Below are 17,369 nucleotides of genomic sequence, written 5' to 3' on the forward strand. Positions count from 1 at the left end.
TAAAGTTTCTGCCTCTATGGACAATAGTGAGATGTCTGACAGCCGTTCTTGTCCCATCGAAGTTCTTAAGTAATTTTTTATTAGTTTTAATTTTGAAAAACTTCTTTCTGCCGTTGCGGTTGTAACTGGAAGGGTCAAGAATAAAAAGCATGCTGTGATTACCTCGGGAAAACTGGATGCAAGACTATTGAATTTTACTAGCAATAATTCAATGAGTTCTTTAATGGAATAAATTTTTTTAATTTCAGAATTTAAGCATGTTTTTAGAGCCTTTAATTGGTCACAAAGATTAAGTGAGATGTCTTTATTTAGCAGACAGTTTTCCGGAAGCGTTTAATATCTCTTCGCTTGAAGAAGATAGGAGTTTCTCCGGTTGTAATATTTCGAATATACTACTCAGGTTGCAAAGGCTCTGAAATCTTTCTTTAGTTTGAGAAATTAATATAATATCTAAACAGCAATAGTATACATTGACTTTGAAATAGGATTCCGGGTCGGAAATTCTCTCATCTTGTGATAACTCATCAAAAAAACGCTTCGTTATCTGTCGCCTACTGTTTTTAAAAACAGTTGTTACCCCCCACTTTTTTGCTAAATCTTTGGATTCATTTAGCAAACTATTAAATGAATTCTGATTTCTTAATTGGCACAGTCTATTTAAAAGATTACTTAATAAAATACTAGATTTCTGTAAGTCATTATTTTCATGCTGTAGAGCTTTAGAAACAGGATTAATAATTTCAAATAGTGAAGAAAAAAATGTAACGAGCACTAAGAAATCAAAACTCTCTAAAATATTAATTATACTTTTACATTCTTCACGTTCATCTTTTTTATTTGAAATTAAATTTAGTTGGTACAAAGTTTTCATGATTAGTAAAAAAAATTTCTTTACTGCTAATAAAGCGTCGTTCCTAGAAGATCATCTGGTAGGACATACCTTTTTAAGGGTAATCAAATATTTTTCAGATGAATCGTCACTTAGCATAGTCCAGCGTTTTATACTATTGCCAAAAAAAGTATATATTTTTTCTAAATTATCGAAAAAAGTCGATACTTCACGAACATGTCTCGCAGCATCGTTCAAAACCAAGTTTAAAGCGTGCGCAGCACAATGAACATAATCGGCATTTGGAGCATGCTCTTTTATTAGGGTTTGTAATCCTCCATACACACCCGACATAACATTTGCTCCATCGTATCCCTGTCCTCTACATTTAGTCAAATCAATTCCATATTCTTTAGTCAAATTTAAAATGACAGTTTTCAGACCTGCAGCACTGCAATCGGTTACTGCTATGAATCCTAAAAAGGACTCACAGATTTTTATTTCTTTAGGCACATTATCATCATTTTCTGTAACCGAGATATATCGAAAAACTACAGATAGTTGGTCAATTTTTGACAAGTCTTGTGTTGTATCCAGAATTATTGTCAGAAATGGAGCTTTTTTAATTTCTGAGATAATACTGTTCCTAACGTTAGTACCAAGCAAACTAATAATTTCGTTTTGAATCGTAGGGCTTAAATAATTTATTTCACCTTTCGGTTTTAGAAAAAGTTCTTTTAAAGTTGCATATTTAGATAGCAGACGAGTAATTGCCATAAAATTGCCAGAATCAGAATCATGCCCCCTCAAAGGTAGATTACAAGATACTAAAGTAATTATAACATTAATTATACTTTGCAGTACATCTCTCCAGAATGTAATTTTACTATCGATTTCACTTTTCAATAGAGTATCGATGGTATTTCCTTGCAACCAATTATTATAAGAGAGTGAGGCACTAATATGCTGCTGTGACTTTTCATGGTCAAGAATAGTTTGTGTGAAATTGCTTCTAACCGAAACACCGTTAACCCAAGCAGAGGAGTACGATTTGTTTTGACGATCTGCTAATAACCAACAGAAGTGACTGTACGGTTTGTTTAAAACGTTAGAATAACATAACCATGTACTTATAATTTTTATGCCTGCCTGATTGAAATATGAATAATAATAAGCTGAAAAAGGTCGGTTATTTTCTGAAACTTTTGGAAATATTCCTTGTGGTTTAAATGGACCCAATTTAAAAATTATTTTTCGTTCGCATTCAGTTAAATTGTCACCAAAATTTCCTCTATCTGATGAAATTATATTACAATCTGCATTATCTGCAGATATATCAGAATCGTTGACTTGGGGTTCCTCGATTTCTGGATGGACATCCGATAAAGTATGTGCTTGGCTTTCTTCTATTTCCGGATGGATATGTGACGAAGAACATGCTTCAGAAGAATCTAAAAATAAACGAGTAATTGTTAAAAAATAAATACGAATGCTTTGATACTAAACTAAAAAGAGTTATATATAAATAAATAACGTTACTAAGGGTCACAGTTAGAGAGTGTTCAGTTCAGACGCACACAGATTCTACGCGGATTGTGCTCGTACCTATTAGTAGATACAAAATCACCTGCAGCCCGTCCGTGCATTACTATACACCTGCGTGCTATTTAAACGCAGCGCGTAGTGTAGTGGCCATACAAAACGAGAACCCGAAAGCGAGTCTGCACATCTGAAGTTCTCAACACGCAATTAACGATACGATACGGACTGATAAACAAACAACAAAACAAACCGATCCTATAGATAAGTTAGAATTTTGTTTTTTTTAATCAAGGCACGGAACCCTAAAAACAGTATAATTGTGAAAATCGAGGGGGAGACAACTTTTTGTGACGGACAGATGGACAGACCGAAATTAAAAGATTTCCTTGTTTATCACTACGGGCCCCTAATAAATGGGTTGGGTAGTAGTGTAGTACTTACCTTTCCAATCTAAATCACTCACAGTATCTTGTCTCTGAAAAAATGAAGAAATTTTGGGCACTTTTTTTATAACCTCGTCCCTTTTCTGTTTAATTTTTCTTTTCTCAGCGCCGCTGGGATAATCTCTTTTTCTTTCACTCATTTCTTTTACAAATCGGTACTAATACTGCTAAACCAGAAGAACAATATTGTTTGTACTGAATTACAATGTAATGCACATTTATATAAAGCGCGTAAATAAACAGTGCACTGCACTCCGTGGTTTAACATCCAATGCAAAGTACAACAACGTACACGTACATCGCGATATCGATGAAGGATTCCCGGGGATTCCCCGCTGAGTTGAAGATGAAGTAAGTAAAACGGGGAAGTCCCGCAGCCCGCCATAACGATGTAGTGTTGCCAACTTTTGAACGCACGCTTAAGGCGGGAAAAAAAGGAATTGCTTTATAGAATTTTGTCATTTGTAAAATAAAATAAATTAGAAAGTTTTTATTCTTTTTCCTTACACACTTTGGGGCCCCGTATAATTGATACGGCAAATACGGCGGTAGCTACGCCCCTGCTCAAATCAAAAAACAAGACAATGTATCAAGACTCATCCACTAGTGCCACATGCGGTTACAAATTCTTAATACAACTGCAAGCAATAAAAAAATCCATCTAGGATCGATGGATGATGAGAATATTAAACCTTGGAGACGAAACGTTTTATTTCATAATTGATTGTGATTGGTCAATAGCAATCTGACGCGCAACACGATTTGTCTCCTTTTACCATGATGAAACATGTTTACCCTTGTCTTTTTTTCATTAAATTTAGTCAGGGGCTTGCCTACATCCCACTTGATTGAACGTGTACTGTGTAAATGCATTCAAATCGCCAGAATATTAAAAGCCCGCCTACTCTTTAAAAAAAATAATGGTTACATAAACGCAAAGAGGGAGATTCATTCTTTAGTATCCAAATCCGTAGAGTCGTGCGAGTCGACTGAACATCAATCAATAAACCTCCTTGCATCCGGAAAGACTATGAACGTCATAATATATAAATGAGGAGATCCTCCAATTCGATTCCCCAGGTAAAAGTTATTATTTCAAATCGGTGTATTTATGATGAAATAAGACTGATCATCTTCTTTCCTTTAAAGAAAAAGATCACTGAAATTTTACCCGTCTGACGCGTTTAGGGCTTCAAAAGATAACACAAAACTATCAATAAACACTTCTATAAACACTTTGTAATAGTCGATGAGCTATTTTGTAGCACTTAACAAAATCTACCTTTTACTGTGTTTATTTCATTCGGGATGCGTGATTGTTGTTAACTCGCATTGCGCGATGTTACGTCTTCTCTGTGCTGGCCTACTGCGTAGAATCTTGGACGATGACAGAGACTATGTCCAACAAACTGGAAGCGTTTAAGATCTGGGTTTATCGACGTATGATTAAAATATCTTGGACAGACCGCATACGAAATACAACCGTGCTGGACAGAATGCAGAAGAACAAAGAAGTGCTTATGACGGTTAAGAAAAGAAACTTAAGTATTTTTACAGGTTTTTTTGACACGTTTTACGTAACTCCAAAAAATACGAGCACCCTCATCTAATCATACATGATACATCATACAAGGCAATGTTGCAGTTACAAGGAGACCTGACCGCAAACGCACGTCTTGGTAGAAAAACTTAAGCTAAAAACTAAGCCGCTTTAACCAAACAATGGTTTGGTTAAAGCGGCATCCAAAATTAAACTAGCCATGATGATCGCCAACTTTCGCAAGGAGATGGCGCTATAAGAAGATTGTTTTTATGTTATAAGAACCGGTTTTTAACTACACGTATCACGTACGTTTTGAGTTTTTCTACTATTTCGATGTTACTAAGGTTATTTCCATTTGCCATCATTGTCTATTATGTCACTAACATAATGACTCAAGTATGCTCTATCACTAAAAATTACAAATAACATGCTGATTGTAAATGTAGTTGTAGTGACTTAGACCGTCAGGTCCTGAGGTCACGGGTTCAAACCTGTGTGGGCCAAAAAATGCGCAATTGCAATTTGTCAAAGAAAAATTTCAATAGTAGCCATAAATTAGGTACATGTAGGTTTTTAAACAACCCTGTGATTCAGTGTTGCAAGTTAAGCATTCGCGATGTTTATATTTATAGTTTTTATCAGAGTATTGAAGTCGTGAAGTTGAGAGCGGTGTCTGCTCATTCAGTATAAAATAAAACGTAATTTTCTGTAAGAAATCCGTTCTCCGTTATCTCCATTAGGGGTAAAGTTAAAGTATATATAAAAAAATAAAGGTATTTTTGCCAATTTATTAACTTCAACAAGCACAATCCCAGTGCATTTTTACAGAATTATAATGATTTTATTCACAATAATTAATCTACTATTACAAACCTTTGTGCTTTAGCTTTGATATGAATTCAAAGTATGATTATTATACAAGATCCTTAAATTTGCAAAAGTAAAGCTTTATTTGAATTAATATATGTATGTATAAAACTTTTTAGTTTAATGGCAAAAATATAGGACTGACTACATGGCAGTTACATTTCGTTAATATAAGTAAATTATCTAAGCTACACAATTAAAATTAACTTAATAATTAAAGAGAAAGTTAAAATCAAACCTGCAGATATAAAAATTCGTTAATTTACTTATTTGTACCTTTAAATTCCTTAACAAAAAGTCCGTAACACAGAATCTAGGATGTGATCTCCAAATTTACGACACAAACAATCGGCAACACAGAATTTTATAAATTTATAAAGTAATTGTATGCCTTTTATTAAACTTCATTGACTGGTCATACTGATTATGATCATGATACAATATACTCCATTAAGGAATTTATAGGTACTTGAATTTTCTTTATTAGTTTATAATTCGGCACTATTGGTGGTTGCGGTTTGTAGGAAAAATGTACATAATTTTCCACAAAAGCTAGAAGAACTTAATACATTTATTTTCTAATTAAACAATGGGTTGCATATTATTTATAAAATAAAAAATAATGGGAAATACCTGAATAACCTACAATGTTTCTTCTGCCAACAATTGCATTTAGATCCTTACACATAAATCAATACATATTTAATAAGACAAACTTCTGCCTTTTGACCACCTTATAAAATATAATTAAAAAAAGTATCTAAAATATTGATAGCATTTTCAAGGTGTGCGTTCGATAATTTACAGTAATCTGATCTGTTTTATGAAATAGGAATACCTACTTCAACGTCTTTCTATAATAATAGAATGGTACTCAGTTTTATTATAATAAACGAGTAAATAATTATAGTACTATGTATTTAAAGCAGGTTAATCAATTTTATAGTTTCACAGAACATAACTTTTAATTTGCGTAAATGTGTAAACATGCAAATAAATACTTCAAAATTATTATTCAAGACGTTAAGATGTTTTCATACAATAGAAAGCTATAGACTAATTGCGATGCGTCAGTATATTTATCAAAAAAATATAGTTGTTTACGCCTATTAATAGAACACAACCACTTTGATTTCGTCTTACACCGCCAAATCTATTGCTTAAAAGATTAACTAAAGAAGGAATATTAATTGGCATGAATTAATTTAACAAATATATAAAATGGGCGCTAGGGGGTCTTAAATTATTGTTATTAGCGTGCTAACGCCCACTTCAAATTCTTTACTGTCTGTGGTTAATACATATATTTGAAATAATTTATAATAAAGTCGTAAACAAATACTAATCAAACCTGTGTAATATATTATCATCGTTTTATGATATAAACCACACAGGAAATGTTATGATGCATTTGTGATGAAAATTCCTTATAATTTTTATGCACCTAGTAACATTTGCAGTTTTTAAAGCTAACGACAAACAATAGAGATTTTTTAAAGAATCGATTCGCCATCGATTGTACTCGATGTAAAAAAAGGATTTTTTTGCGTCATAACTACACGACGAATTCAAATACATAGCTTACTTAAATATTATATGTATACTTCAATGCAATGAAGTACTATGCTTCATTAAAAAAAATCTAAAAAGACTTTAGAAATAGTTTCGATTGCGAAATAGTATAATAAATGTCTCATATTTTATATACTATTACGGATATCATTAGCTATAATTGATTTAATACTATCTAAACTGATAAGCGGAAGCTGAATCCGAACATATTTACAATGAATTCATAGTACAAAAATATGGTAAAGTGTCAATTCGCGTGAAGTCTTTACGGGAACATTTTAACGTATACATATTTGCTTCTTTTTAAAGCAAAAACGAAACTCTTTATATTCTACGGCTTCTTCCATATTTCAAAAAATAAACCGATTTTCTAATTAAGGGTTGAAAATCTTGGTGAAACATTGATATTGGCTTTCCAAATGACAGGATAAATCCGTTTGCAAACTGTACAAAGATATAAATTAAGAACGCGTTAATATTCTTTAAATAAAATATGTAACAGAGTTGAAACATGCAGCAATGTTCCCATTTTGTTGCTTTTTAGCAGGACCCTAAACATAGTATGATAAAATTTTTCGTAGATTGATAACTTACTATAATGGATTTTAAGAGCGCAAATAAGTTTGCATGCTGACAGTACCTATTACATACTTATAGTAGATTTATTAATGTTAACTATTTAATACATCCAAATCCAAAAAAATATAATAATGTACAAAGTCTGGTTTTAATAAAAACTCACTTGTGATATTGATTTCCAGATATATACTAATTACAGTAATGTTATATTACATGATTATTTAAGCTTTGAAAAAAAAAATTATACATGATTTACTTTATTACTTAGCATTTATTTCATATTTGCATTAATTATGCACCAGAGGTAAGTGAAACCTTTAGGTAGGAAAAAAATACTACTAAAAGTTTTATAAGTCTGACAAAAGTTTGACAAACAGATTCTGATGTTTAATTAATAACCCCAAACATTTGGGTATTTTTTTAAATGGTTTACCTTGTAATCCTTACTTGGTGATGTAAATACAAACACTAAAATTTTATTAATATACTAAGTAATAAAATTAAAATTTGTGTATAAAGGTAAAATAAATCATTAATTAATAATTTAATGACATTATTTACAGTGTAGATCAACGGTATTGTTTTGTTTTCATATACCCAGGTTATTTAGTTGCAATTTTAATTAAACAAGAGCCTTGTTTAGTAAACTGGCTTATCTATAAAGTATTCATGGCACTGTTATCACAATATTATTTATATTTTATTTATTGAAAAGACACCAGAGAAAATTATGCAATATATGAACGAAGTAACTGCTTAAAGCACTGCAGAAAGACTATGTACCTTGGATATCAACATTCCAGCAGTAATATAGCTTTAAAAGTACTAAAAGACCTACCTTTGTTAGAGGTATGTATTACAAAGATTGAATAGATATATGAATTATGACTTCTATATATTATCAAAACAAATACCACACTGGAAATAATTCATTAAACTGAGTCCTGCTTGCAATAACAATATTAGGCCTGACTTAAAGTAGTGTACATTTGAAGGAACGCCTGGAACCTAACTTATTTCCTCGCCTAAATTTCTTACCCCGGCTTTCTTTATCTTTGCGAATCTCTCTAACTAGGGTGTAGAATGCATCATCAACACCCATACGGGTCTTAGCTGAGGTTTCTACAAAAGGCACTCCATAACTTCGGGCAACCTGAAATTATAGAAAAAGAGAATTAACTATTTTACAGATCTTGGGTAAAATTTTTGTTGCAGTATAAAAAAAATACAGGGAATGTTACATTACAATTATTATGTAAATAGTGTAATCTGTGAATCATTGGTCATCAATGTGTAAATTACAGAAAAAGTTGCTACATAGTTATTTAAATAATATAAATAGTGGTTCTGAATCATATCATGTATTATTTTAATAATATCCCAGTGACTAATTAAATCCTACATGGAAAAGCATATATATCTGTAATATACGGGATATTATTACTTGAGTGTTGAAAAACAGTGTTTAATATACATATATTAATGTATAAGAAATATAAAAAAGGAGTTATGTCCAAATATTTTTTAATAAAAGATTATCTTATTAACTATTATATTATTTTTTTACATAATAATAATAAAATAAGACACAAATGGTATCAATGAGTGTGTATCAACAATAGATGTTGGTGTGTTCTTTTCATTACCAAATTAAAATAATGGATTAATAATTAACTCATACAAGCAGGTAAAAAGGTAGGAACTTGCCCTAAAAAATGATTGACCATTTATACACATTTTGAAGTTCAAAACACACAACATCTTAGAATAAGTTTCCATACTATCATCACTCACTTCAAATCTTGTTAAATTTTATAAAGTCCTTCATAATAATGACAATGCAAATCCATATGATTGTTAAAGATATAAAATAATTATAAAAATCTATACAACCATTTATGTATAGTACTAACCTGGATATATTTTAGACAACTACTTTTATTTTATCTATTTAATGTCAATAGACAAATAATGAAATATATCAATGATTAATAATATGAGCCATACAAGATATCCAAAAGATTCACATTATTAATTGAGTAGATGAAAACCTGCTCTCTAAATTCACTCTAGATATCCAGGGTTTTGAAACTTTTCACAAAAGACTAGTTAGTATGTTACTAATGACACATTAAATATATTATACCTCTCTCGCCTGCGTCATATCTACCGCCCAGGCTTGCAAATCACACTTATTTCCAACTAACACCATCGGCACTTCTTCTGCGTCCTTCACTCGTTTAATTTGTTCCCTGTATGACCCTATATCCTCAAAACTCTTAGCACTGTTCACTGCAAACACTAGCAGAAAACCTTCACCAGTTCGCATGTACTGATCTCTCATAGCTGAATACTCCTCTTGTCCAGCCGTGTCCAAGATGTCCAACAGGCAAGTCTCTCCATCTATCACTACTTGCTTCCTATAGGAGTCTTCTATCGTTGGGTCATACTCGTCCACGAAGTGATTTTGTATCAGCTGTATAGTCAAGGCTGATTTACCGACGCCTCCAGCACCAACCACAACCAACTTGTACTCGGTCATCTTATGTCGAAATAGAAATATTTTCTTAACACCAAACGTCACAGCACTTAGAACAACGCCCGATACGCCACACCTCTGAGTATTACTCACATCGGCATGGCTGTCACGACTTGTTATGTATGATATTGCAGTCGTTGTGTTCAGTAAAACGGCTAATTAATGTATTATTAGAGTCAAATGCAATAAATAACAATGAGGCAGTTCAGTCACCCTTTATCATTGCACAGATTGGAGAAGTGAACCATACACAAAACATCAAACAGACTGTGGTATGAAGTGAACGGAGTCAACAGACTATTTGTTAAACAGAATGAAAAAAAAGATAAAACAAACAAAATTTGTTTTGAAGAGAAATTGATAAAAAATAATAAATTATTACAAACAATTCGAAACAATCCGAAAAAACAGGAATTATTAAACGAGTGACAAGACCCATGTCTAGACGCTTGACATACTTTATGGTTAATATAGATATAGTAAAAACAGCTTTCATAATATATTATGTGATATAAAATTTAAGTTTTTTTTATATATTGTCTGTGCATGTATATGATTTTAAATAACATACTTTAATATATTTAATATTAATAGAAAATATCAAGGACTAGTGGAGCACTGCAACTTTATCTGCGCTTTATTGGCGCGTTGTACTAAGTACTTGATCATTATTTTGTAGCATCATTTGAAAAGCAAGTTCAAAAATAAATACTTGACGAATTAAAAATAATTATTGATAAAATAGGTAATAGAGAGCCAATAACACAGGCCTACAAAAAAAAATTTTTTTTTTGGTGCAGCTCCTATTGTACATATTGTCGATAAAATAGGTTATGTACAATAAATTGACATATGTAATTTTAACTCATCAGCTCTAGTTGACCCACTACCCTTATTTTATTTTTTTTCCCGCCTTGGTCGTAAATAGTGATTATTACATTCATATCGATAAAGTTTCTGTTACTAATTCAATATGACTAGTACGTCCAGATGTTGTGTTAACGATTCTGATACTTTTTGCTATGTTTGTAGTCAATACATACTGAAAGATCAGCGTATAACGATGACAAACACTGTGAATCGTTTGTATTTTGCTTATTTCGTTATTGAAATTCAGCACCAATATAAAGTGTGGGTGCCACATGATGTGTGCACAATATGCGTTGAGCGTCTACGACAGTGGGAGAAAGGCTCACGTAAGTCTTTAAAGTTTGGAATGCCTATGACATGGCGAGAACAAAAAAAACATTATGGCGACTGTTACTTTTGTATGACAAATATAGTGGGCAACAACAAAAAAAATCTATATCTATATAAAGAAATGGAAATACCCTAAATTTCCCTCAGCACAATGACCTATTCTTCATCCAGAAAATGTTCCAGTACCAGCTTTTCACCAGGTAGTGCAGCAATCTCAGGAGGATCAATCTGAAATACCTTATTCTTCCCAAATAGATGACGAATTTGAATACTGCGGGAAATCATCAAATCCTAACCCATTTTAAGAGAATGAGCTGAATGACCTCATCAAAGAATTAGGGCTTTCGATAGAACGTGCTGAGTTACTAGCTTCAAGATTAAAAGAAAAAAAATGCCTTTCTTCAGACATTCGAGTGTGTACATATCGTACGAGAGAACAAAACTTATTGCAGTTCTTTTCGTCTAAAGAAATAGTTGTATATTGCTGTATTGTCAGTGGTTTGCTGACATTCATGAGTTTGCCGTTTTATCAGTCCAATGAAAACTACTACAATAAATAAATAAACGAAGTATGAAAGCAGTTCTCCTAAAATGTGTAAAGAAATGTTAAAAATTAACCCTTGGTTTCAAGAGAAAAAATCATTCTTCACAAAAATTTCCTGGTTTAAGTACTGAAAAACTAAAAGCAGGTTTCTTTGATGAAAATACGTCAATTAATAAAAGATACTACAAAATTTGAGACTTCTATGAATTATGTAGTACGGCTTGCGTGGAAATCTTTTGTAGCAGTTGTATAGAATTTTCTCGGAAATCATAAGGCTGTGACAACTATGTAAAATTAGTAGAAGATATGCTGGTTCGATTCAACGATTTAGGCTGTAATATGAGTATGAAGTTTTCACTATCTCAACAGTAATCTAGATCAATTCCAACACAATTTAGGAGACCTAAGCGAAGAACAAGGAGAACGAGATTACCGAGACATAAAAACAATGGAGAACAGATACCAAGGAAGATGGGACACTCATATGATGGCCGACTACTGTAGGGGAATCATGCGAGATTGCCCAAGTCAATTTAATTCGAGAAAATCGCTCAAAAGACCATTTCTTGATGTTTAATGCCATAAAAATATATATTTATTGTAAAAAATGTTTTTTTTATGTATCTCGAAAACTAGAGCTGATAGAAAAAAACTAATTACATTTTTGATTTCACCATGTAAGACATGCTTATAATCAGGTCTAAAATCCCCGGCACCAAAATGGTTGTAGGCCAGTGTAATTGATATTATTATGCTGTCGTGGACTTTAAATGTTTAAAAGAAGAGAAATTCAGTCATAAATTGTTTTTGCGTTTCGAGTAGAATAATATATAGTTTGTTCATATTTCTGTAGTTAATTAAATGTATTTTGATTTACGTTGCATTCGCTTCAGCTTTCCATAACATAAATATTTTATATTTTATTAACTACTTCATAATTGGTATTTATTTATTGCATAGGTGTTTTTTATATATATATATATATATTTTTTTTTATATTATGGCATTTTATATCTTATAACATAATTATGTTTTTGCAATACCAGCTACCATAGACAAGAAAGAAACTAGCCACTATACAGCTGCTTTTTTTGTCGGGTTTTTAAAATGAGTGATTACACTGACAAACAAAAATAAAAAAAAACTCAATTACTCTTTGCTATCAGTAGCTATCAGATTTAAATTTTTTTAATTTATAATTGATTATAAAACACATTTAAAGTTTTAAATACATATATTTTTTTAACTAATTATGACGTCAATAAAAATCGATGATGATGCTGAACCGGAAAGTATAGAAGATGCCGGTATTTTGGAAGCCGATGTTGGAGCTAGATTGTATATATCATTTTAAGAAATCATATCTATACTTATATCCAGTATTTCGTTGTTTGTGTCTGTCTGGATAGTAATTTAAATGACCCCATAATAATAAAACAGTAAATTGTACAAACTCTAAAACATGACCTTTCTATTTGTGTGTTTGAAAATCACTACTACTGTTACTATTCCCTAAGCAAACACAATCAACCCGTATTAAATGCATTAGATTAAACTTAACAATGTCCAAGTGGGAAGATACGAGGTAAATTACCTTTTACTTTATTTAGTGACCAACAACTGGCTAATATCGATCCTAGACTAAAGATCGATATAGATCCTCTGTCCCATCGTGACCTACGACCAGAAATGATGTTTATAAGGGAGGAACTCAGACAGGCAAAAGGACAGACTTTGGCGGTTAGATCCATTAATTACCTACTAATCAGAAACCGCGAAACTATATTTTACATGAGAAACTACGGACGTAAATTGTACTAGAAGAGAATATAAGTGAGACTAGATTTGAAACTAACATGCTTATTGTTAAAGTATAAGAAATAAATAATACATCAACTAGGTATTTTAAAGAATTAAAATACAATTATTCGTTGCGATAGTTGTAAAGATGAATGAATAATGAATATTTCATATATTTTACGATCGATGTTTTTGATGTTTAACTCGATTATAAATTATTAGCCTGTTTTAGTTCGTAGACTAAAAACATTCAATTTGTATGCATGGTATTTATTATTCGTGGGAAGTTATTGCAAATTTTAATTCAATTAAATATTTATTTAAACAAACCACATTCATAACAAAGAGGTATTTGTATAATTCCATTTAACACCTATGTTATTTCATATTAAAGCAAATTTAAATTAAATTAGGAGATTTGCAATTTTCACAATAAATTTCTGTATTTGAGCCGTGAGAGTCAAATTACGTTAAATATATATGATAACAATCAATATTTGGTGTCTTCTCCACAAGTTTCTCCAAATTTTGTTAGATACCTAATTATATCTTTGCGGCGAACATCAAGATAGAGTTCAACGATATTATTATCTTTCGTTGAAATTTGTGCTGTTTACATACCACTCGTTGGTAATAATTTATTGTTTTAGGTTCGAAGGACGGCTCTCAAAAAACTACTACTGAAAGACTTCTTGCAAGAAGAGTGTGAGTTGAGAAACATCGGGCTCTCTTATTCACCGCCAGACCCGTGAATTGTTATTAAATATATAGTATATTTTGTGGTATATGTTATTAAATATGAACGTGTTAAACAGTATAACACGTGTATACAACCGCACTATAATGAACTTCGTATGTGGAGTAGGTATTTGTCACGTGTATTTGTATTGTGTTACCGAATCCAGGTTTACTAGTATAGTGCTATAGTTCTAATGGCATCTAATTGGTAATAGGGTTCGGTTGCCTATTTTTCTTGTAGACGATGTTGACATTACACAGGATTATTAGATTAGTATTACTATTCCAATAAAAAGGAGGAATTCACCTTTAATGCTAAATTTACGTCCCATTGCTTAATTTACTCTCTTTTTACTTTAAAAAGCTTTTTATAAATCTATTTTAAAATGTGTTGCATTTCGGTTGGAGAAGCCCGGGCAAGAAGCATAGTACGGGCAAGAAGAATAACCGTTTTTCCCATAAATCTAAACGCTTTGGCAATTTTTAAACAATACGCGAGTGCATTTGTTGTTAAAAAAATAAAAATAAATATCGTTGTTTTGTTACGATTTTTTTGAAGGTTTGTACGTTAAGTTTTTGTATTAGTCTTTAGTTATCTTATGAAATGTTTTATTTAGCCTATTGCACGTTTATCTAAGTATTATTTGTAATCGTTACTTTTTGTTTACCTACTAAAATGGTTTCAAGTCTTTAAGTTTTTTCTAATATTAGCGTGTTGGGCAAAAATAATATGGGCAAAACGGATAGGTATATATATATAGAAATCACAGGTGTAGATGTCTACTCCCGTCAAAACTGAGCAAGCATTAAAATTTCAGAAGGAAAATAATAAGAAGTCTAAAATTTCAGAGTTAGCGGGCCTCAGCTAGACTAAAACTAAAAACCCTCGGTCAAACAACCGAACAAATGTGCGCTGACAAATACACTGAGTAAAAATAATAAATACAAGATTGGATTTAGTGCAATAGATGCAGAAGTTGGGCGCATGAAGACTGCACTTCTTAATTAGGAGTTGGCAGCTACTGCTATGATGAATACCTTTTCAGAATCCCTATTAAATGCGCCAAAACTTGTAATATAGGGTCACTTTTCGGTAGAGTAATTTTTTTTTCACAGTGGGGTTCCGAAGTAAACAAAAAGTTATGATGTGAAAAAAAATTATATCGTATAACTTAACATTATCTTCAATACACTCAATAAACAACTATAAATAGTATGTCTAACGAGAACTCATCAGTACCAATCTAGTGGATATTATGAAAAAGATACAGGTGTAGATTTTTTTAGAATTTTAATAAGACTTAGTTAAAAAAGTCAATTTTCTTATAAAAACGCAAAATAAATTATAACTCTGCAGGGGTTGAGCTTAGAGACCTCCCGTAGAACATTTTTTTGCAGCTGATGACCTTATCTATCACCTATTTGCGTTTGATCCACGACTTTTTGACCAACCTGTATATCGAACACTAGGCCGTTTAGATGAGTTTTCTTTAAGAATATGGCGCGAAATGTACCAGTGGTTAAGTAATTGCGCCAATCCCAAGATATATTCTATGGAATATATGTATTTGTGAAACAGCGAAGTCGTGAGCAATAGCTTGATTTAGAGGACGACAGTCAAGGTCGACATGTCCACAAATTACGCCTTCGGTATCCGTGGGTACAAAGGTAAGCATTTTATTATTAATTAATCTTCTAGGAAAAACTGATTGCTTTAAAATTGCTTATCATTGTTATCTTGCACATGTTTCTTTGTTTGATAGCAAGTGGACTTTAGATGTGATATTAGGTACTTGAATTGAAATCGTTCTGAAAATTACAATAGGTAGGTTACGGTTTCGGAGAATCTTCTAATGTTAGTATCTACCAATATCTTTGGTTAAGTACTTATCACGGTATAATTCAGGTACTCATTTTATTTTCTGTGGTTAATGTTTTGTTTAAATAACATTAAACTCGGATATGAGATACAGATGTAAAACTGTTATACATCATGCAGTAGCTATCAGATTCATATCCATGACAAAAGAAGTTGTATTTCGTGTCTTATTTGAATTCATTAATTACTGATAGAGCATGGGGTAGGCACATTTGTGCAATGGTTTCGTTAATAACAATTTAATTTAATAATAATTAATAGTAAGGAAAATGCTTTGTATGCTTATAAATACTAAAAATATATTACCGTCCATCAATGCATATTCATAAAGTTTTATTATAAACTAAGGTAAATTTCTGCGACATCTATATAAAGTAAACGGCCGTAGAAGTTAACTGTTCATATATTATAAATACTACGCCCTACAGCCGCCCGTTGCCTAATAATTTATGTAACCTGCTTTCTTATGTATATTTTTGTATAAGGTAACGAAGTGTAAATAAATAAATAAATAATATAAACACAAATGGCTGATCATACACTACTAAAAGACCGTCCATGGCGGGGTTAAAGTATTACTAAAACAACTACATGCTCAATATATCTGACGTTATATTTTGCCAGTTACCATCTGATAGCATCGGCCTTGAGGTGACTGCAGTCCTGCACACGAACGGACTTGTTCTTGATAAAGGTTGAGAAGCTGTTTCAGTGCACTTGAAAACTGCTCGTATTTTTTTTTTTTTTTTTTAATTATAACTGACATATTATCTACACATAGGCTATTTCCCACGATCCCGGTACTTAATTATCACACGTGTCCTCGTCTTTTCTTAATTTTATCGTAGCTAAGCATTTGCCATGTAAACAATGAATATAAGACTTTCGTCGCAATGTGGATACCCTATCTTTATGGAACTTTGAAATCTTATCGATCAGTTCCCTTAAAATCATCTATAGAACAATAAAAGAAAGTTTGAAATCGAATTGAATTATTAGCATCCCTCTCACACGTAATGTATCTTGCATTAAACTATTTATGAATAAATTGACAGTTCAATTCAGTTACGTTTATTTCATAGGAAATGTGCTAGAGGATTACTCGGAAATAAATGATATCGTATTTCTACTTCAATATATATTATAGTACCCTACCTTACCTACCTTCTGAACATTATGTTCCGATATATTTAATTAAAAAATCGATTGTCCTCAATTACTGCGCTCAGTTCATCATTCATAACAACTCTAAACATTCATTATTAAATCTTTAAAAAAAGATATCCTTAGAACA

At 31.7% G+C, this 17,369-nt stretch overlaps 2 protein-coding genes and 1 long non-coding RNA gene across 3 annotated transcripts; 1 reads left to right on the forward strand and 2 right to left on the reverse strand.

The window, feature by feature from the left end:
- Positions 1-20: 20 nt before the first annotated feature.
- On the reverse strand, positions 21-3,339 carry LOC125050609 (zinc finger MYM-type protein 1-like). Its single transcript, XM_047650560.1, has 3 exons — positions 2,813-3,339; positions 941-2,280; positions 21-125 (listed from the first exon to the last, which is right to left on the reverse strand). Exons 1-3 carry the CDS (start codon positions 2,952-2,954, stop codon positions 87-89), a joined length of 1,521 nt encoding a protein of 506 aa, XP_047506516.1. The 5' UTR covers positions 2,955-3,339; the 3' UTR covers positions 21-86.
- Positions 3,340-5,131: 1,792 nt separating this feature from the next.
- On the reverse strand, positions 5,132-10,164 carry LOC125050236 (GTPase HRas). The gene is made up of 2 exons (XM_047649942.1): positions 9,522-10,164; positions 5,132-8,528 (listed from the first exon to the last, which is right to left on the reverse strand). The coding sequence occupies exons 1-2, from the start codon at positions 9,915-9,917 to the stop codon at positions 8,349-8,351; spliced, it is 576 nt and encodes a 191-aa protein (XP_047505898.1). The 5' UTR covers positions 9,918-10,164; the 3' UTR covers positions 5,132-8,348.
- A 2,945-nt stretch (positions 10,165-13,109) lies between these two features.
- On the forward strand, positions 13,110-14,236 carry LOC125050499. Its single transcript, XR_007117149.1, has 2 exons — positions 13,110-13,243; positions 14,109-14,236. It is a non-coding gene; the product is annotated as an uncharacterized LOC125050499 (long non-coding RNA).
- The last annotated feature ends 3,133 nt before the right edge of the window (positions 14,237-17,369 follow it).

This window comes from Pieris napi, chromosome 6 (genome assembly GCF_905475465.1).
Source record: "Pieris napi chromosome 6, ilPieNapi1.2, whole genome shotgun sequence".
Taxonomy (NCBI): Eukaryota; Metazoa; Arthropoda; class Insecta; order Lepidoptera; family Pieridae; genus Pieris; species Pieris napi.